At 47.8% G+C, this 22,272-nt stretch overlaps 2 protein-coding genes across 4 annotated transcripts in view; both read right to left on the reverse strand.

Moving 5' to 3' along the window:
* Positions 1-966: 966 nt before the first annotated feature.
* Positions 967-13,375, reverse strand: LOC308113907 (6-phosphofructo-2-kinase/fructose-2,6-bisphosphatase; the record flags this gene model as incomplete). 3 transcript variants are annotated; one of them, XM_080470458.1, is made up of 14 exons in its annotated part: positions 967-1,159; positions 2,093-2,157; positions 2,233-2,295; positions 3,550-3,679; positions 3,758-3,862; positions 4,827-4,973; positions 5,075-5,282; positions 6,867-6,988; positions 7,083-7,139; positions 7,499-7,573; positions 8,224-8,290; positions 8,412-8,508; positions 8,669-8,794; positions 12,760-12,832. In XM_080470458.1, 13 exons carry the CDS (start codon positions 8,760-8,762, stop codon positions 1,100-1,102), a joined length of 1,290 nt encoding a protein of 429 aa, XP_080326584.1. In that variant the 3' UTR covers positions 967-1,099. The 3 variants fall into 3 exon arrangements, with proteins under 3 accessions (XP_080326584.1, XP_080326583.1, XP_080326582.1); XM_080470457.1 differs by lacking the exon at positions 12,760-12,832 and adding an exon at positions 13,289-13,375 and having other exon boundaries at positions 973-1,159; XM_080470456.1 differs by lacking the exon at positions 12,760-12,832 and adding an exon at positions 9,635-9,725 and having other exon boundaries at positions 992-1,159.
* A 2,265-nt stretch (positions 13,376-15,640) lies between these two features.
* The window catches only part of LOC308112820 (neural cell adhesion molecule L1.1-like), a gene marked incomplete at its 5' end in the record, with an annotated part of 32,672 nt that continues 26,040 nt past the window's right edge, over positions 15,641-22,272 (reverse strand). Inside the window, 8 exons of the mRNA XM_080468583.1 lie at positions 15,641-17,763; positions 19,644-19,716; positions 19,798-19,929; positions 20,440-20,595; positions 20,977-21,090; positions 21,176-21,352; positions 21,430-21,552; positions 21,934-22,189. Coding sequence (XP_080324709.1) covers positions 17,505-17,763; positions 19,644-19,716; positions 19,798-19,929; positions 20,440-20,595; positions 20,977-21,090; positions 21,176-21,352; positions 21,430-21,552; positions 21,934-22,189 — 1,290 coding nt within the window. The 3' untranslated portion in view covers positions 15,641-17,504. The remainder of the gene's footprint in view (positions 17,764-19,643; positions 19,717-19,797; positions 19,930-20,439; positions 20,596-20,976; positions 21,091-21,175; positions 21,353-21,429; positions 21,553-21,933; positions 22,190-22,272) is intronic.

The following is a 22,272-nucleotide window of genomic DNA, read 5'->3' on the forward strand; positions in this document are numbered from 1 at the left end:
GTCTGTTTCATGATGCAGAGAAACCAAATGGAGAAACTGATGACTCAGCAAAAACCAGCGCCATGTCTAAACTCTGCCCGCCGGCCGCTCGTACCTGGAAGAGCAGCGGATGATATTAAAAGATTATTATTTTTTATTATTGGATATCACTGCCTCGCCTCCCCACGGCTTTCTGTCCTTTACCAGTGTGTGTGTGTGTGTGTGTGTGTGTGTGTGTGTGTGTGTGTGTGTGTGTGTGTTGAGGCTGCATGGTGTGTGTGTGTGTGTATGTGTGTGTGTGTGTGTGTGTGTAAGCTGCATGGTGTGTGTGTGTGTGTAGTGAGTGTGTGTGTGTGTGTGTGTGTGTGTGTGTGTGTGTGTGTGTGTGTGTGTGTGTGTGTGTGTGTGTGTAGTGAGTGTGTGTGGAAGCTGTGTGTGGAAGCTGTGTGTGTGTGTGTGTGTGTGTGTGTGTGTGTGTGTGTGTGTGTGTTGAGGCTGCATGGTGTGTGTGTGTGTGTGTATGTGTGTGTGTGTGTGTGTGTGTAAGCTGCATGGTGTGTGTGTGTGTGAGTGTGTGTGTAAGCTGCATGGTGTGTGTGTGTGTGTGTGTAGTGAGTGTGTGTGGAAGCTGCATGTGTGTGTGTGTGTGTGTGTGTGTGTGTGTGTGTGTGTGTGTGTGTGTGTGTGTGTGTTGAGGCTGCATGGTGTGTGTGTGTGTGTGTTGAGGCTGCATGGTGTGTGTGTGTGTGTGTGTGTGTGTGTGTGTGTGTGTGTGTGTGTGTGTGTGTGTGTGTGTGTTGAGGCTGCATGGTACCGTTGGTACCGTTGGCAGGAGGCACGCTGTGGCGTTGGACAGTTTAGGGAGAAATGAGAGACGCTGCTTCATCTTTTCACCCCCCCCCCCCCCCCCCCCTCCCCGGTTCTTCTCCAGGTTTTTCTCGAGACAGAAAACCACCACTGCTCCTGCGTCGGCGCCGTTTCTTCTTTAGTTCACAGTTGTCGGGCCGCAGCCTGGCGTCCTAAAGTGCTTCTGCGATGGAGAGACACCGCCTCACAACACGAATTAAACTTCAATTAAAAGACTAATAAAGGCCACGTTCCATTAGTTTCCTTCCTGGAGTCAGATGTGATCAGGAACCGTCTGGAGAGCCTCTGACGGGTTGCGATCCACGTCCACGTTCTGACAACAACCACAAGAGTTAGCATTAGCATGAAGGTTAGCTCTGCGTCTGTTAGCATTAGCATGAAGACTGTGGGTACGTCCAAATTGTCCCTCCTGTCTCCTCCTCTGTCCACTTGTCCTTCACCCCGGAAGGGTTCTGTGTGGCGGCCATGATGAGGACAGACTAAATCCTCAATAAGCAAAGGAAAGGAGGCTCGTTGTTTCCTTTAGAACCTCCTTTAGCCTAGGAACCACTGATGCTTCCTTTAGAACCTCCTTTAGCCTAGGAACCACTGATGCTTCCTTTAGAACCTCCTTTAGCCTAGGAACCACTGATGCTTCCTTTAGAACCTCCTTTAGCCTAGGAACCACTGATGCTTCCTTTAGAACCTCCGTTAGCCTAGGAACCACTGATGCTTCCTTTAGAACCTCCTTTAGCCTAGGAACCACTGATGCTTCCTTTAGAACCTCCTTTAGCCTAGGAACCACTGATGCTTCCTTTAGAACCTCCTTTAGCCTAGGAACCACTGATGCTTCCTTTAGAACCTCCTTTAGCCTAGGAACCACTGATGGTTCCTTTAGAACCTCCTTTAGCCTAGGAACCACTGATGCTTCCTTTAGAACCTCCTTTAGCCTCCATCAGTGGTTCCCTAGCTCTGCGTCTGTTAGCATTAGCATTGGTTAGCTCAATGTCTGTTTCTGAGGCCAGCTAACATCAATCCCCCTGACAGGAAGGTGAGCCCGTATCCATGGTAACTAGCATTAGCATTAGCAGGTAAACATTGTTCATCACCATTAAAACCTTTTAACTGTTTAACCCGTCCAGCTGACTGAGCCCTGGGTTAGCTTTAGCAACAGCTAAAGACACTGAACCCAGATTATAGAGCATCTTCCTCATCTAACACCAGATTATAGAGCATCTTCCTCCTCCACTGAGGAACTATGACTCACCCCTGGTTTGTCTCGGTGAGTGTTCACAGCTTCGATGTTCAGGAAAACCGATTCCACTTTACACCCTGAGAGACAGACGGAATGTTTGAGCGTTGGAGTTCAGGGTTTGGGCCTGAAGGTGGCGCTGTACGAAGACTGACCGTATGCCACCGGCGTGAGCTTCAGGACGGTGTGGAGAGGACACTTCAGGTAGGGCAGCTCGTCTGGAAGTCACACGCAGGTTAGAAAGCATCAAACAGTCGTTCATTACAAACCAGCGGCAGGAAGTGAGACGGAGACGTAGCATCACGTCACTCCAGCAACACTCTGCTCTTGTCCTCCAGACGTCTCCCTGCAGGTCTCAAGTCTTTGTTCTTCAGAAAGTCAAGTTACTTTATTTCCATTTGCAGTTTTACATTATAATTTCCTTCACAATGAAAGTGACGTTTCTGTCTGCGAGTATTTCTTCATTTATTTATTTATTGGTTTGTTTGTTTGTATTTTACGAACTTTTCACAGAAACTATTCACCCGAAGTGCACGAAATCTTCAGAGATGATTTGTCCCTTTACAAGGATGATCCATTAAGTATTGAGAGCGATTGGGGTCAAAGGTCAAGGTCCAGGTCACAGAAAGGTCCAAAAGTATTTCTGTCATTACGTGGTCAGTTTTACTGTGATTGGTGTCAAACCAACGATACGAGTGATGTCATCACACGGTGAGCATCGGGAAATGAAAATGGAACATTTTGGCCTTGATTTGACATCGATCACATTAAAACTGACCACGTTATGACACAAATACTTTTGGACAAACGAAGGTAATTAATATATCAGTGGCGGCTGGCCAATAGAGGGCGCCGCCCTCCCTGCGATCTTGGAGATTATTTTTTTTAAATAAAATATATTCATACGCTGTAGTTCTGTCATTCTATAATACTTGAAAGATGGACTGATGTGATGTTTGAAAATAAACCTCTTACACCTTTAGTTTTCTCTAAACTCAGACTAACTGTCATTTCCAGTAAACCAGCAACAAAACATATATTTTCTAAAAGGGACGAATGAAGCTTCTGCTTCTATTTGTTTCCTAAGTGTCTATGTTCACGAGCTGTTTTAAAGCACTATAGTTTTCACCACTAGGGGGCTCTCTGTTCACGAGCTGTTTTAAAGCACTATAGTTTTCACCACTAGGGGGCTCTCTGTTCACGAGCTGTTTTAAAGCACTATAGTTTTCACCACTAGGGGGCTCTTTCACTCTAAAAAAGGCCAGATTGCTGGAACGTGGTTTTTAAACACACGGTACTTAAATGAAGCGCTCTACCTGAGAACTGCCATACACATTAAAACAGCTCGTGAAAGTAAGACTCGACTCGGCCGAGAACAAAGACGAGGCTCCATGTCTGTCCTCTCCACATCTGGAGAAGAGCTGAGGAGCGTTGCTGAAGACAGTGATGCGGCAGCAGAGACGGTGGCTCACAGGCGCTCTTGTCCAGGAAGTAGGCAAGCAGACACCTCATGACAGCCTGGTGGCAGACGACCAGGACGTTCTCCTGGCGCTCCAGCTCCATGATGACGGGCTCCAGGCGCTGGACCAGGTCCTCGTAGGACTGCAGGACAAGGAGCAGCTGAGACCCTCCGTCTCTTCTAGAGCCCTGCAGGACGTGATGTCACGTTCATCCTCTCACCTCTCCTTTGGGGTAGCGGTAGCGGTACTTGTCCTGGTCTCTCAGGGCGAACTCCTCGGGGAAGTTCTCCTGGATCTCCTCGTACGTCATGTCCTCACACACACCCTGACAGGGAACACACAGGAGCGCGAGGCGTTCAGGGACACGCCGGAAGAATCAAAACTATCATCCGGGTTTCTCTCCTTAAAAAAATCTATTAATGCGAATTGCATGAAATCTTCAGAGATGATTCGTCATCATCAAAGAAACAATCGTTTCGATTTTGGGACATTAACGACCAACTGTTTCTGAATAAATCCCCCAAACTGTGAAAGTAGAGCTACACTCGGTAGAGCTACACTCGGTAGAGCTACACTCGGTAGAGCTACACTCGGTAGAGCGCAGATCAATGCTAACTAGCCTGTCAGGTAGCTCCATCGCTGTGAAACACTGAGCAGGGAGCGTCTCCATGGCAACAGACGCCGATCTTCTTTGGTCCCCTCCATGAGGAGCCGCTCTCATCCGCTCTGTATGGGACGGTTTTCTAGCAGTTTGGGATTCATTCAGTAAGAGTTGGTCGTTAACGTCCCAAAATCTAATGGTTGGTCCTCGATGATGACTCATCGTCCCTGAAGAGTTCAAGCGATTCAAGTTAATAGTTTTTGCCAAAGGTTGGTAAAGTACATACAAACCAATGAATATGAAGTACATGTAGAGGAAAACAAAGTTCTCGGCCAACTTTGTTGGCGAAGGTCAAAATGTCCCATGAGAGGGACGTCATGGAGGACATCAGAGTCTGTTGCCATGGAGACTTAAGGGCTGCAGCTGCTGTTCCAGGAGCGGCTGCATGTTAAGTTTGTTTCTGACGGACTTCTTTTCACAACGAGACGCTCCGTTTCTCTAAATCGCTCTGTTAGTTCGACATGTTGAGATCTGATTCTCGTATGTGCTCTGGGTCCGTGTACACTGCCGTTACCACGACAACCGAGCCGTCTGAGTGAGTGTGTGTGTGTGTGTGTGTGTGTGTGTGTGTGTGTGTGTGTGTGTGTGTGTGTGTGTGTGTGTGTGTGTGTGTGTGTGTGAGACTCACAGCATCGATCTCGTTGAGAGCCTTCCACTGCTCGTACTGAACCCCCAGAGCCTCGGCCGTCTGGATGGTTCTCTTCATGTGGCTCGTCCAAACCTTCAGATCCTTGATGCTCTGCTCACGGAGGTACGCCCCCAGAGCTGCAGCGTACTGACACACACACACACACAGGTCACATACACAGGTGTGTGTGTGTGTGTGTGTGTGTGTGTGTGTGTGTGTGTGTGTGTGTGTGTGTGTGTGTGTGTTACCTGCGCCCCGCGGGGCGAGAGCCCCGAGTCTCCTCCGATGCGTCCCACCAGGTTGAGCTCGCTCTCGCCGTGGCGGGACAGGTAGATGGATCGCGGCGTGACGTGGATGTTCATGAGGTAGTACACGATGCGGCTCTGGATGTGGTCCTGGACCCGGTTCACCAGGTACCGGCTGCCCACGTTGAAGATCTTGATGTAGGACAGGTTCCTGTAGAGTTAGCATTAGCATTAGCATTAGCATTAGCATGCTTCCTTTAATCGAGCTGCTGAGTCTGTCTGTTGGTAGACGAGTAGTCAGATTACTGCATCGTTGAAGTCAGGTCCTGGTCGTCCCTGAACTTTTTACATTTAAACAATGAGAAGACGGAGGTCATGTGGTTTGGGCCCAGTGGTTCCACCAAGGTTCTTGTTGATCTGGGTCCTCTGAGGCAGACTGGACTCTCGTCTTAAATTCCTTCTACAAATGAAATCAGTGGTCAGTTGAGACAAGGAGCCAAAGTGAACCCTTTGCTGTCCCTGGATCACGTTGAGACTTTAGTCCCTGCTTCTATCACCACTCAATGTACTTTATGTTGGACTCAGCCAGTCCTCCGTCTCACGTCTTCAGCTGGTCCAGAACTTCTCCCAGGATCCAGAACACACCAGCACACAGGTTTAGTACCGGCTCACTGCTCCCTGCTCCTCTTAGGATTGATTTTAAAATCCTGTCTTGGTTTTTAAATGTCTCCATGGCCCCGCCCCACAGTGTCTGTCCCACCTGCTCCGGCCGTCCTCTCCCTGGCTGTCTCAGGTGGACAGGTCTGTCCTTGTTGTTTGTCCCTCAGACCAAGAGGAAGCAGAGAGGTGATCACACCTTTTCACAGTGACTTTCCTCTGCACATCAAACAGGCCGACTCACTTCCTGTTTTTAAAAACTCTCTGAAAACTCTTCTTCTCTTTGGCTTTTAACTCTTTTATGGTTTTTAACATTTTTACTTGTTTTTATTGTTTTTATTGTGTTGTTAATTAATTATATATTTTTATCTGCTTTTGTCTGTGTACAGCACTTTGGCCAACTGCGTCGTTTTAAAGTGCTCTATAAATAAAGTTGAGATTATAGAGCATCTTCCTCCTCTAACATCAGATTATAGAGCATATTCCTCTGCTAACATCCAGATTAGAGCATCTCCCCCTCTAACATCAGATTATAGAGCATCTTCCTCGTCTAATATCCAGATTATAGAGCATCGTCCTCCTCCAACATCAGATTATAGAGCACCGTCCTCCTCTAACATCAGATTGGAGAGCATCTTCCTCTTCTAACATCCAGATTATAGAGCATCTTCCTCCTCTAACATCCAGATTATAGAGCACAGTCCTCCTCTAACATCAGATTATAGAGTATCTTCCTCCCCTAACATGCAGATTATAGAGCATCGTCCTCCTCTAACATCAGATTGTAGAGCATCTTCCTCCTCTAACATCCAGATTATAGAGCACAGTCCTCCTCTAACATCAGATTATAGAGTATCTTCCTCCCCTAACATGCAGATTATAGAGCATCGTCCTCCTCTAACATCAGATTGTAGAGCATCTTCCTCCTCTAACATCAGATTATAGAGCATCTTCCTCCTCTAACATCAGATTGTAGAGCATCTTCCTCCTCTAACATCAGATTGTAGAGCATCTTCCTCCTCTAACATCAGATTGTAGAGCATCTTCCTGTCCGGTCATTAAACTCACCCACTTGGTTCTGACAGCTCAGCTCGGTGTCTCCACTACTTTTGAAGAGTAATAGAGTACAGATGCTCACCTGTCCTTCAGGTCGTCCAGAGGAACGTAGGTCAGCTTGTAACATTCAATCCTCTTCAGGAAGTCGGCCACAGCTTCTTCTTTGTCACAGTCAACGTAGTCTGGACTGCTCAGCTTCACTTGCTGCCAAAACAAGAGAACAGTCCGGTCCAGAGCAGCCAATCAGAGAGCAGAGAGCTGGAAAACAGATTCCCTGCTGCTGCTTCCCTCCGCCCACCTTGATATTCTCAGCGATGATATCTGGATCGTCACACAGCGACTCCACAAAGAACACCTGAGACAGAAACACAGTGTCAGCTGGACGTCACCTTCCTTTCAACAACAACAGGAAGAAGAACAACAACAACAACAACAGGAAGAAGAAGAAGAACAACAACAACAACAGGAAGAAGAAGAAGAAGAAGAAGAAGAAGAAGAAGAAGAAGAAGAAGAAGAAGAAGAAGAAGAAGAAGAAGAAGAACAGGAAGACGAAGAAGAAGAAGAACAACAACAACAACAACAGGAAGACGAAGAAGAAGAACAACAACAACAGGAAGAAGAAGATGAAGAAGAAGAACAACAACAACAACAGGAAGAAGAAGAAGAACAACAACAACAGGAAGACGAAGAAGACGAAGAACAGGAAGAAGAAACCTTGTAGCCGTTGTCTTTGGCAAAGTTGAGGATGAGGTCTCGGCGGTCCAGGGTGGTGTTGGTGGCGTCAAAAACCTTCAAACACAAAGACAAGCAGCCGCTTCAGAGCTTCATCAGTCGTCATGACGACAGAAAAACAACAAACGACTGCTCACAGGAAAACAGAGGGAGGCTGCGAAGAAGAAGAGGAAGACTAAATGAAAGTAGGAGAAAGAGAAGAACAAAAGTAGAAGTAGGACGAGAAGCAGAAGCAGGAAAAGAAGATTTGGATGAACTATAAATAAAAGAATGATGGGAGGAGTAGCAGGAGGAGAAACAGTTGAAGAAGACGTAGAAGATGAAGAGTTGGTCGAAATAAGAAGTAGGAGAAGAAGAACGACGTCCCGTCCACACGTTTCCAACTTCCGGGTCCATTTCCGTGACAACGGTGTCCGAGGTCTGAAAACTTTCCAGAAAAAAACCCGATGCCTTTTCACTTGAAAACTTTAGAAGTAGAATTTAAAGAAACGGTACAAGAAGAAGTAGAGGTAGAAGAAGTAGAGGTAGAAGAAGTAGAAATATATGTGGGAGAAACAGATTTAGCAGAAATGGAAGCATAAACAATAGAAGAGACTGTGGGGGTGAAAACAGGAAGAGAAGAAATGGTAATAACAGAGGTAGACGATCGGACTGGGCTGACTGGGCCTTTTCTAGGTTGTGCAGCTCTAGGTTTAGATCATACTCACCACCACCTGACCCAGCTCTCTGGTGAAGTACTCGCATACGTCCTGCAGGGCGGCGATAGCACAAGCCCTGAAAAACACACACACACACACACACACACACACACACACACACACACACACACACACATGAGGAGCTGCTGGAACACGTTTTTACATGATGGGAGTCTTGAGAGAGAAAAACATCGTACTTGCGTATCTTCATGGCCTCTGCGTTGTCGGCTCGGAAAAACTCGTAGCTGTTGTAGACTCGCGTGGCGTCGCGTCTGTACTGTCCAACGTTGAACACTGTGAAGAGGCATTAGGCCCAAATAACCAACAATCAAGAGAGAAAACATCTGGAATGGATTGTTGTCGACCATTTTTTTTTTCAAAAGGATGAAAAATGACTTCAAGAAACGGGAGAAACTGAGCGTTAGCGTAGCCGTGGCGTCTGGTTGGACGATACCTTTGGTGGTGACTCCGATCCAGTTGAGGTATCTGGTGAGCTTCTTGGAGATGTAGGTCTTCCCTCGAGCCGGCAGGCCCACCATCACGATCATGGTGGGAGAGTTGGTGAACTGAGGCACCGACGCTGGAACACAAAGAAACAGGAGCGGCGAAACGTTAACGCTCCGCTAGGCCACGCCCCCCAGCTCAGACTGAACGCCACGCAACCCACACACCACTTCGGCGTAAAACATCCATCTACTGCACATGCTCAGTAGAGCCATTCAGAACAAAGTTTCCTCCAGTGTAATGACTCCCAGTCCAAATTCTCCTGGACTTGGTACGTTTATTTTGACAGTCACCATAATAACAATCCAACTTGGTGGTTTTATTTTGACAGTCACCATAATAACAATCCAACTTGGTGGTTTTATTTTGACAGTCACCATAATAACAATCCAACTTGGTGGTTTTATTTTGACAGTCACCATAATAACAATCCAACTTGGTGGTTTTATTTTGACAGTCACCATAATAACCTTTTCTCTCACTGATGCTTCCAGTTCAAAGCGTCGTGTCAAATTGTAAATTGGTGGAAACTGTGTGTGTGTGTGTTGTCATAAATGTGTGTGTCTGAAAAGTTCGACACCAGTGGCTGTGAGTACACACACACACACACACACACACACACACACACACACACACACACACACACACACACACACACACACCCACACACACACACACACACACACAGGTCGGGGTGAACGGCCTCCAGGTTTCTCCCTCAGCGACACGAGAAACTGAACCCAGAAAGTCGTCGGTGAAAACGACTCTTTATTATACGAGTACAAACATGTCTAACTACAACCTGTGTGTGTGTGTGTGTGTGTGTGTGTGTGTGTGTGTGTGTGTGTGTGTGTGTGTGTGTGTGTGTGTGTGTGTGTGTGTGTGTGTGTGTGTGTGTGTGTGTGTGTATACTCACAGCCTCTCCGTTGGCTCAGCCGGCTCCTCATCCATGGCCCCCATGTTTTCTCCAGAGGGTTCTGAGTGAGCGTGCTCCGTGTCTGTGCCATGGCAGCAGCCAGGTGTGTGTGTGTGAGTGAGTGTGTGTCTCTATGTGTGTGTGTGTGTGTGTGTGTGTGTGTGTGTGTGCGTGTGTGTGTGTGCGTGTGTGTGTGTGCGTGTGTGTGTCTCTATAGCTGAGTGCACTGATTTTGAACTCACTCTCTCTGTGTGAGTGGGCGGAGCCTGTGTGTCAGCACACCTGTCTGCAGTACGCTACGTTCCTAATTGGCCGGGTGGGCTGTCAATCACTCTGGCCCCACCCCACAGTGAGCTTATCCACCAATCAGCAGGCGGATACGTAAACTTTGCCCGGACAAACAGGACTGAGGTGTGTGTGTGTGTGTGTGTGTGTGTGTGTGTTACAGTTTTATTGTAGTTCAGGATAATCTGAGCAGTTACAACTGGTCCCTACGGTAACGTCAGACGTCGAGAATTTTCCCAGCATGCCTCTTTTCTTCTAAAATCAACGTAGAAAAGTAAGAATATAGAATAAAACTAATATTATTTGAACTTAACAGCAGAGAACAACAGACATTCTACTGGATCGTTATTACAGCCAGTCTATTGAGGTTGTTCCTGTGAGGTCAGAGGTACGATTGGGCGGCCATGTTGGACGTCCCCCAACTGTAAACAACAACAAACTTTAGACTGAATGTGATGAGACTTCTGTGTAGCTGTAGGCTGTAGTAACACACAGGAACCTGTAGTAACACACAGGAAACCTGTAGTAACACACAGGAACCTGTAGTAACACACAGGAAACCTGTAGTAACACACAGGAACCTGTAGTAACACACAGGAACATGTAGTAACACACAGGAAACCTGTAGTTACACACAGGAACATGTAGTAACACACAGGAACATGTAGTAACACACAGGAACATGTAGTAACACACAGGAACCTGTAGTAACACACAGGAAACCTGTAGTAACACACAGGAACATGTAGTAACACACAGGAAACCTGTAGTTACACACAGGAACATGTAGTAACACACAGGAACCTGTAGTAACACACAGGAACATGTAGTAACACACAGGAACATGTAGTAACACACAGGAACCTGTAGTAACAGGCTTGAACCTGTAGTAACACACAGGAACCTGTAGTAACACACAGGAACATGTAGTAACACACAGGAACATGTAGTAACAGGCTTGAACCTGTAGTAACACACAGGAACATGTAGTAACACACAGGAACATGTAGTAACACACAGGAACATGTAGTAACACACAGGAACCTGTAGTAACAGGCTTGAACCTGTAGTAACACACAGGAACCTGTAGTAACACACAGGAACATGTAGTAACACACAGGAACCTGTAGTAACAGGCTTGAACCTGTAGTTACACACAGGGACCTGTAGTAACAGGCTTGAACCTGTAGTAACACACAGGAACCTGTAGTAACACACAGGAAACCTGCAGTAACAGGCTTGAACCTGCAGTAACACACAGGAACATGTAGTAACACACAGGGAACCTGTAGTAACACACAGGGAACCCACAGTAACACACAGGAACCTGTAGTAACACACAGGAACATGTAGTAACACACCAGAAACCTGTAGTAACAGGCTTGAACCTGTAGTAACACACAGGAAACCTGCAGTAACACACAGGAACATGTAGTAACACACAGGAAACCTGCAGTAACACACAGGAACATGTAGTAACACACAGGAAACCTGTAGTAACACACAGGAAACCTGTAGTAACAGGCTTGAAACCTGCAGTAACACACAGGAAACCTGCAGTAACACACAGGGAACCTGTAGTAACACACAGGGAACCTGCAGTAACAGGCTTGAACCTGTAGTAACACACAGGAACCTGTAGTAACACACAGGAAACCTGCAGTAACACACAGGAACATGTAGTAACACACAGGAAACCTGTAGTAACAGGCTTGAAACCTGCAGTAACACACAGGAAACCTGTAGTAACACACAGGAAACCTGTAGTAACACACAGGAACATGTAGTAACACACAGGAAACCTGTAGTAACAGGCTTGAAACCTGCAGTAACACACAGGAAACCTGTAGTAACACACAGGAAACCTGCAGTAACACACAGGAACATGTAGTAACACACAGGAAACCTGTAGTAACACACAGGAAACCTGCAGTAACACACAGGAACATGTAGTAACACACAGGAAACCTGTAGTAACACACAGGAAACCTGCAGTAACAGGGGTCCAGACCATGGTGGTCAGTTTATCCTGATATCTGCCGTCCAGACGACTCCCAGCTGTGGACAGCGCCACCGAGTGGCTGCAGATAGATTCAACAGTGAAACATTGATTGATCTCTCCTCCTAACTGCTGTTAGCTTCTCAACGATTCATGACGTCACTTTGTCACGTTGGTGAAAAACCTCAGAAAAACAGCACAAAGGTTTTCACTGGAAAGGTGTGAAGGGAGCCGCTGGGGATTCAGGCAGATTCCCTCAGCCTGCGTTTACATACCGTCACTTTCTATCTGGTACAACTGCTGCTAACTTTAGACCGTTTGGACGGTTTCCAGGAACCGATATATCTATACATAGAGGGAGCATGACCCCCCCCCCCCCACCACCACCACCAACACCACCACCACCACCACCACCACCCCACCACCCCCGCCTGATGGTCTGATCAACGTGTCCGTTAAATATGGTGTTTGGGTTCCAGCAGGGTTCTACTGACACCGACCAGCTGCACCGGCTGCGTGAAAGAGAGACACCGGCTGCGTGAGAGAGAGAGAGAGAGAGAGAGAGAGAGAGAGCTAGAGAGAGAGAGCGAGAGAGAGAGAGAGAGAGAGAGAGAGAGAGAGAGAGAGAGAGAGAGAGAGAGAGAGAGAGCTAGAGAGAGAGAGGGAGCTAGAGAGAGCTAGAGAGAGAGAGAGCTAGAGAGAGAGAGGGAGCTAGAGAGAGAGAGCGAGAGAGAGAGAGAGAGAGAGAGAGAGAGAGAGAGAGAGAGAGAGAGAGAGAGAGAGGGAGCTAGAGAGAGCTAGAGAGAGAGAGAGACTGGAGATTAACAGAAATCAAACTCACCTGTGCTCTCACAGCGCACGCGCCGCGCACACCGCACCGGTGGCGCGACCTGCCGCTCGCGCCGCTTCTGCTCGGTGTCCATTTGTTTCTGCTCGCTGAAGACGTGAAGCCACGTGGGCCCCCCCCCCCCCCCCCCCACACACACCTCCTCACGCCCCCCCACCACGGCCTCACGTCCCCCGCATCACGGACAACAACCCCCTCGAGCAGAAGCAGCCTCGCTTCCTCTGCGCGCCGCTGCTGCGTCACCTCCACGCTCTGCCGCTGTTGCGCACGCGGAACCTGCGCGCGCGCGCACACACGCATGCACACACATAATAGCACGCGCACGTGTTTTTGCACGCGCGCTCCACTCCGCTCGAGGCCGGTGGTCAGCAGTTCGCTCTGATGATGAATGAAAGAGGAAGGAGCAGCCGCGCGCTCGTTTTTATTACATAATCGTGCACGACCCCGAATGACCCAGACCGCGCATAGGATTCAACTGGGGGTTTTTTTCCCAGTGCGCGTGCGTGCGTGTGCGTGGACTCACCGTGCGGCCGCTGGAAGCGCAGCGTCCTCCCGGTGGAGCCTCCCGCCACTCCTCCGTCCTGCGGACCCGCCGCTCCGCTCATCCTGCCGGACTGAAGCTGCAGCGGAGCGGGGAGCCGGGATGGTCTGACCTCCTCCTCCTCCTCCTCCTCCTCCTCCTCCCCCTCTTCCTTCTTATACTCTTCCTCCCCCTCTTCCTCAATGTCTCCTGGTTCAGTTCAGAAGAACCAGTCCTCCAGGTTCACCCCCCCCCTCCTCCCTCACAACTTGGAGACAACAAGCTTAGACGTTTTGCCTCCAGCCCCCCCCCCCCCACACACACCTTTATGTAGTATCTGGTGTAATTGTGTAGTATCTGGTGCTGGAGTAGTATCTGGTGCTGGTGTAGTATCTGGTGTAGTATGTGGTGTAATATCTGGTGTATTTGTGTAGTATCTGGTGTAGTATCTCGTGTAATTGTGTAGTATCTGGAGAAGTAGCTGGAGTAGTATCTGGTGCTGGTGTAGTATCTTGTGTAGTATCTGGTGTATTTTTGTAGTATCTGGTGCTGGTGTAGTATCTGGTGTATTTGTGTAGTATTTGGAGTAGTATCTGATGCTGGTGTAGTGTCTGTGGTAGTACCTTGTGTAGTATCTGGTGTATTTTTGTAGTATCTGTTGTAGTATATCGTGTAATCATGTAGTATCTGGATTAGTATCTGGTGTAATTGTGTAGTATGTGGTGTAAATGTGTAGTATCTGGAGTAGTAGCTGGCATAACTGTGTATAATCTGGAGTATTTGTGTATTATCTGGAGTAGTATCTGGTGTATTTGTGTAGTATCTGGAGTAGTATCTGGTGTATTTTTGTAGTAGTATCTGGTGTATTTTTGTAGTATCTGGAGTAGTATCTGGTGTATTTTTGTAGTAGTATCTGGTGTATTTTTGTAGTATCTGGAGTAGTATCTGGTGTATTTGTGTAGTATCTGGAGTAGTATCTGGTGTATTTTTGTAGTAGTATCTGGTGTATTTTGTAGTATCTGGAGTAGTATATCGTGTAATCATGTAGTATCTGGATTAGTATCTGTTGTAGTATCTGGTGTAATTGTGTAGTATCTGGTGTAGTATGTGGTGTAAATGTGTAGTATCTGGAGTAGTAGCTGGTATAACTGTGTAGAATCTGGAGTATTTGTGTATTATCTGGAGTAGTATCTGGTGTATTTGTGTAGTATCTGGAGTAGTATCTGGTGTATTTGTGTAGTATCTGGAGTAGTATCTGGTGTATTTTTGTAGCATCTGTTGTAGTATCTGGTGTATTTTTGTAGTAGTATCTGGTGTATTTTGTAGTATCTGGAGTAGTATCTGGTGTATTTTTGTAGCATCTGTTGTAGTATCTGGTGTATTTGTGTAGTATCTGGAGTAGTATCTGGTGTATTTGTGTAGTATCTGGTGTATTTGTGTAGCATCTGGAGTAGTATCTGGTGTATTTGTGTAGTATCTGGTGTATTTCTGTAGTAGTATCTGGTGTATTTGTGTAGTATCTGGAGTAGTATCTGGTGTATTTTTGTAGCATCTGTTGTAGTATCTGGTGTATTTGTGTAGTATCTGGAGTAGTATCTGGTGTATTTGTGTAGTATCTGGTGTATTTGTGTAGCATCTGGAGTAGTATCTGGTGTATTTGTGTAGTATCTGGTGTATTCTTGTAGTATCTGGAGTAGTATCTGGTGTATTTGTGTAGTATCTGGTGTATTTTTGTAGTAGTATCTGGTGTATTTTGTAGTATCTGGAGTAGTATCTGGTGTATTTGTGTAGTATCTGGAGTAGTATCTGGTGTATTTTTGTAGCATCTGTTGTAGTATCTGGTGTATTTGTGTAGTATCTGGAGTAGTATCTGGTGTATTTTTGTAGCATCTGTTGTAGTATCTGGAGTAGTATCTGGTGTATTTGTGTAGTATCTGGTGTATTTGTGTAGCATCTGGAGTAGTATCTGGTGTATTTGTGTAGTATCTGGTGTATTTGTGTAGCATCTGGAGTAGTATCTGGTGTATTTGTGTAGTATCTGGAGTAGTATCTGGTGTATTTGTGCAGCATCTGGAGTAGTATCTGGTGTATTTGTGTAGTATCTGGTGTATTTGTGTAGTATCTGGAGTAGTATCTGGTGTATTTGTGTAGTATCTGGTGTATTTGTGTAGTATCTGGAGTAGTATCTGGTGTATTTGTGTAGTATGTGGTGTATTTGTGTAGTATCTGGTGTATTTGTGTAGTATGTGGTGTATTTGTGTAGTATGTGGTGTATTTGTGTAGTATGTGGTGTATTTGTGTAGTATGTGGTGTATTGACTCTGCGAGCCTCCATGATAAACCAATCAGGGTGGAGGAGTGTTCAGGACATGCCTCGTCCATGTTTATTGATTAGTTGACAGTCTGGGTTAGTTGGTCGATACAGTACAGCCACAACGCAACAAGCAGGTACAACATCAGCACACCTCAGTATTGCAGTACTCCCCCCATCAGATCCTGATACTTATCTTATCGTCTCATGTCGTCAGTGTAACTGATAATATCGCTGTTTATTATTTATAACTAAAGTTTTTTTGTCTTTTAGTTTTCTTTTTACAGTTTGTTGTGTTTTCTTTGTATATATAAAAGAAGGCTGCCACAGACAGACAGACAGACAGACAGACAGACAGGCAGACAGACAGACAGACAGGCAGACAGACAGACAGGTAGACAGACAGACAGACAGGCAGACAGACAGTCAGACAGGTAGACAGACAGACAGACAGACAGACAGACAGGCAGACAGACAGACAGACAGCTTCAGAGCAGAGATTCGGCAGCGTCCAGACTTCAGACACGTTGAAAAGGCAACAAGTGGATCGTTACGCGTTGAAACGAGAGGAAGAGGAGCGAAGAGGAGCGAAGAGGCTTTCTGAATGATGAAGCATGAGACAAGCAGATTAACGCTCCCGGGTCGCAGACGGATCCGCTTGAAACGTGGAAACAAATCAGAACATGACCGTTTCTGTTTGGAGAGGATTCTTCACTGATCACATTTAGAATTCCATCAATCAAAATCCCACAAAATGTCCAAACTGAAGACAACTGTCTTCATGTTGTCCCCTTAATGCAGACGCTCTCGTCACTACCGAGAAGACAGTGAACGCTCCAGTGACTCACGACACCACCGTGTGGCAGAAAGTGGTACTGTCAGAGTGTAAAGCTTCAGGTTGACAGTTTATCTCTATTCAGAGGAAATTTGAGAAAAGACGTCTCTAAGACAATCATGACTGTTGTTTATCTGACGTGAATGCTTTGTTTACATTGGAGCCCTCACGGGGTCGCTATGGCGACACGGGGAGCAAGGAAGTCGAGATACCTCCGCTAAGGCTCACCGAACTGCCCCGAGACCATTTTCTCCACCGTATCCCGGATCTGTGGGTAAAGCTGATAGCAGCCACCAGGGGGCGCCCAACTGCATGGCGCCACTTCTCCACCTGTGGCGCCGCCGCGCCGCGGAAACTGTCTGGGTTTTCTGTCTCACCATAAAGGAGAGAAAGGCTGCAAGGAAAAGTCTCATCGTCTCGTCTGTCGGGTCCAAAACACATCGTCAAGTGTGGCCAGTCTAAACGGGGACGTCCGTCCTGCCCGCCACTCCCAAGGCAACAAAACAAACGTCTCCTCGGCTCAAACAGCGGGGAGAAACGTCTGCCCCCGTGTGGCCAGGAGGAGAAACATTTCTGAACTCTCAGTAACTTCTACCAGCTACAAACAAAGTGTCGTCGCTCGCTAGCGTCCTACTGCCCTCCAACATGTCGCGGGGGGTGGGGGTACAAAACGCTGCAGCCAGGGGGCGCCGCCGTACAAAAATCAAACAGAGCAACAGATAATAAAAAACCTTACAATTCAATCATCTTATAAAAGAAGCAATGAAATAAAAAAAAGACAATCTCAAGGTTTTATTTACATTCAGAGGAACGCCGGGTCGTTTTGCTACAGAGGGACGTGTGAACGTGGCGTCGGTTCCTCATTTCAGAAATCGTTTTCAATGCAGGAATGTTTTGTGTCTGCGGCAGGTTTAAAATACTGAATTCTGAACATCAACAAGTTACAGTTACAGAACTGTGACCCCGAATCAGGAGAGACGGTGAGTAAACATGAGAGATTGTACTAGTGTGTGTGTGTGTGTGTGTGTGTGTGTGTGTGTGTGTGTGTGTGTGTGTGTGTGTGTGTGTGTGTGTCTAGCTGGGCCGGTTGAGGATACTGGACATAGAGGGAGCGATGGGCGGCGGCGGCGCAGCGTTGACCGGGGAGGCGGGCCCGGAGCTGTCGTTGCCGGGGGCGACGGGGCCGCGGCCGCTGTACTGGCCGATGAAGGATCCGTCCTCGTTGAACTGGATGTCCACGCTGTCGCCGTACTCGGCCAGAGAGTCGTCGCTGCCCAGCTTGCTGTCGCCGCACAGAGACGGCTGGCTGCCAGAACGCTTCTCGTCGCCGTCGCTGCAAGACGACACATTTCTTTAGTTCTCTTTTCACCTCCAGGTGGCGCCATTCCAGCGCACCGAGTTCACACGCCAACAGTTAGAAATGAAAACACGAAACCTCCGTCGCGTTCTGGAGTCTGTTCACACGACGGCTGGACCAAAGAGTGGGATGTGAGGGAAGGAACTCTGAGGAACTCTGTGGAACTCTGAGGAACTCTGAGGAACTCTGTGGAACTCTGAGGAACTCTGTGGAACTCTGAGGAACTCTGAGGAACTCTGTGGAACTCTGAGGAACTCTGTGGAACTCTGAGGAACTCTGAGGAACTCTGTGGAACTCTGAGGAACTCTGTGGAACTCTGAGGAACTCTGAGGAACTCTGTGGAACTCTATGGAACTCTATGGAACTCTGAGGAACTCTGTGGAACTCTGAGGAACTCTGAGGAACTCTGTGGAACTCTATGGAACTCTGTGGAACTCTGAGGAACTCTGAGGAACTCTGTGGAACTCTGAGGAACTCTGAGGAACTCTGTGGAACTCTATGGAACTCTGAGGAACTCTGTGGAACTCTGAGGAACTCTATGGAACTCTGAGGAACTCTGAGGAACTCTGAGTGATTCAGTTTGTGTTTCTACCTTTGAGCCACGGCACAGCTCTTCTAATCAGAACATCCTGTGGCTCACCACAATAAAAAGTTACAGAATGAAGGATTGCAGCACATGAATGACAATATTTAGTTTTAACGGATTTTCTTGTAAAGAAAATATTTCAATAAAAAATGGAGCAAAAATGTTTTAATACCCAAAACCGGAAAAATAGAGTCTGAATTTTTCCTTTTCAAATATTTATCCAAGACTTTGTTGTCACCGCCTGCTGCACGTCACTTCTTCTTCTTCTTTAGTTATGTGGGGTCGTTACTGCTGCGTTACTGCGTCTTAAATGAACAGGGTCAGCGTCAATGTGCTCCCTACTGCCGCCTGCTGGCAGGGAACAGTGTTGTTTAAGTTTCTAGACCAGTCGACACATTTCAGGCGGAGACACTCAACAACATCAAATCATTGCCAGTGACTCTTTTTTTGACCAATTAAATAAAATTGGACAATTTGCCACGGCTCACCTGAGTGGCTGAAAACCTCAGGTGTAGAGCGTCTCCAGGGCCCAGCACAGACTAAAGTCAATTTCAGCTGGGAGATTAATTAACATGTTGAATTAGTCGGGAGGTTTAGGCCCCGCCCACACGACACCAAGAACACGGCTCACAGTGACACAGTACATATACCATGACATCATCATTATTAGCTCGTCAAAGCTGACGCAGCGTTTTTTTTAATTCCTCCACTCTGGAACCCATTTTCAAAAAAACTGTTTTCAGTTCCTAAAATGCCGCGTCGTGTGTCTGTCTGATCGGACAGAAACCGCGGTAACATGAAACGGCTTTGTGTAGGCGGGGCCTCAAACAGTTAGCCCCAGCGCTAGCTTTAGCTTTGTTAGCTTGCGCAGGGTGAAATCTGAACACAACCGTTGGATTTTCTTTCTTCAATGTTTTTGATGAAGAAGAATCATAACTTTTGCAGGAATTTGGACGACTAATTGTGAATAAACAGCAGTAGGATTAACGTATACTTTAAGGTTTCTCTGGAGAAAAGGTTGCTAACAGCTTTTAGCTGAAACACGTTAAACTTTGGTCAATAAAAGACACTCGGGGTTCAGCTCGTTTGTTTTATGAGAAAGAATAAACCTCCTCACCTCTCCAGAGATCTGCAGGCGTTAGAGGAGGGGAGAAAGTGAGACGATGAGAAAAGAAAGGAACGTTAGCCTCATCAACAGCACGGCTGAAAGTCTGGTCATGGAGGAGCAGCCATGACAGGAAGTGGTCAGAATACAGACAGGAAGTCGTACCTGTACTCTCCGAAGGTCTCGTCCTTCATGGGTCGAGCCTCAGAGTCCACCTCCTTGTCTTCTTTGTCTTTCACTGCAGATCAAAACACAAACATGGTCTTCATCACCAGTGTCGACCGACGCTGAAGTCCGGCGAGCCGAGGCGTCGTCTTACCTGCATACTTTCCACCTTTGCTGCGTTTGATGAGGCAGAGGACGAGCAGGATGAGAACCAGCAGCACGATGGCGCTGATGAGTCCGATCAACCAGCCCTGAGCGGCGAAACTCCCCGGTACCTCCCGCGGTACTGGGACAGGAGGAAGATCATCATCATCATCATAACCATCATCACCACTAACATCACCATCATCATCACCACTAACATCACCATCATCATCATCACCAGCGTCATCATCATCATCATCCTCACCAATGTCATCATCATCATCACCATCATAACCATCATCACCAACATCACTATCACCAACATCACCATCATCATCATCATCATCCTCACCAATGTCATCATCCTCACCACCACCATCATCATCATCATCATCATCATCATCATCATCATCATCATCATCATCATCATAACCATCATCACCACTAACATCACCATCATCATCACCACCAACATCACCACCATCATCATCACCAGCGTCATCACCACTAACATCACCATCACCAACATCACCATCATCATCATCATCATCCTCACCAATGTCATCATCCTCACCACCACCATCATCATCATCATCATCATCATCATCATCATCATCACCCTGTCACCGTTCCTCCCCCAGGCGGTTCCTACCGGGCCCGGTGGTTTTAGAGTTGGCGTTCCACAGGGTGGTGTTTCCCAGCACCACCATGAGGTTGTAGGCGGATCCTGGCTGGAGGCCCGTCAGAACGTAGAAGCCCTGGGTGGTGTTCAGCACCTCCGACTCCTTCCAGGGACTTCCTGCTGGAGCTGAAGCACCAGTTGGAACTTTCAGTGTTCTTGTCCTCACAGCAGAACATCGTTGTTGTTATAGAAGTGAGGAGCAAACCCAGCCTGTGGTTCTGTTTACTAGTTGATCCTGCTGAGAACGTTAACGCCCATGCAGATATTCTAAAAGGTCCATGTGAAGGACAGACAGTGCGTCGTGTTGAGTCCAGTCTGTCCTCAGAGCTCTAGAAGCTCTAGAAGCTCTGGGGACAGACTGGACTCTGGTTCTGTTTCTTGCTTCAAACAGAGTTGGCGGTTGTGGCTCGTGATCCATCAGAACAAACTGGGTACTGAGGAGAACGACGACACCGTGCTGTGGGATTGTAAAGTGGACATGCTCAGTGTGAGCCGTCTGGTTCTCACCGTCGGCCCGGTTGTACAGGATGTGGAAGCCGTGGTTCCTGTTGCGCTCGCCGGGGACCCAGCTCAGGTTGAAGAAGGTGTTCCCCTCGTAGACGGTGATGTTGGACGGAGGAACTGCAGAGAAAAACACAAACCCTGTTCAGGCTCCAGGCTGGACTGCCTTCAAGGACGGACGTCAAAGTGAGGAGTGCAGTTCCACCTCCATCCAGCAGGGTGGCGCCGCTGCGCGTGATGGGCCGCCCGTCCCCGGCGGCGGTGCGAGCGTTCACTTTGAAGGTGTACAGGCTGCTGGGGTCCAGAGAGTCCAGCTCGATGTGGTTCACCCTGGGGTCGCTGATTATCTCCATCTGCAGCGTGCTGTCGCGGCTCGCCACCTCTACAGGGAGGAACACTGTGGTAAGGAGGCGGTAACCACGGCAACCAGCACCACCGGGTCCAGACAGGAAGTCTTACCCTGTTGGTACTGGACCACGTAGCCCCGCAGGACGCCATTCGGCTCCAGAGGAGGTGACCAGAAGAGGATCAGAGAATTTTCTGAGGGACTCTCGAACCGGAGGGAGGCAGGAGGACCGGGAACTACACACACACACACACACACACACACACACACACACACACACACACACACACACACACACACACACACACACACACACACACACACACACACACAAAGTTGTAGCTTAATTCATTCACATGCAGTTAACTTTTGTTTTCACTGTCCTGTGTGTGTGTGGTGTGTGTGTGTGTGTGTGTGTGTGTGTGTGTGTGTGTGTGTGGTGTGGTGTGGTGTGTGTGTGTGTGTGTGTGTGTGTGTGGTGTGGTGTGGTGTGGTGTGTGTGTGTGTGTGTGTGTGTGTGTGTGTGTGTGTGTGTGTGTGTGTGTGTGTGTGTGTGTGTGTGTGTGTGTGTGTGTGTGTGTGTGTGTGTGTGTGTGTGTGTGTGTGTGTATACCGACCTCCCTCGGGGGTGTGGAAGTGGTTAGGGGGGGAGTGGGGGCTCTCCCCCCGGCTGTTGAAGGCCGTCATAGAGAGCTGGTAGCGGGAGAAGAGTCGCAGCTCCGTCACCTCGTGTGACGTCTTGGAGCCGCTCACCACCACCACCCTGCTCTGGCCCTCCTCCACCTCCTCCTCCTCCACCTCCTGCTGCTGCTGCCGCTCCTCCAGGGACCGCCGGCTCCGCCCCTCCTGAGCTCCCAGCCTCCGCAGGTAGATCTGGAACAGAACAGGAGTCAGTGAGATGACTCAGTGAGATGACTCAGTGAGATGACTCGGTGAGATGACTCAGTGAGATGACT

This window comes from Lipophrys pholis (genome assembly GCF_963383615.2).
Source record: "Lipophrys pholis genome assembly, chromosome: 8".
NCBI classification, from domain to species: Eukaryota; Metazoa; Chordata; class Actinopteri; order Blenniiformes; family Blenniidae; genus Lipophrys; species Lipophrys pholis.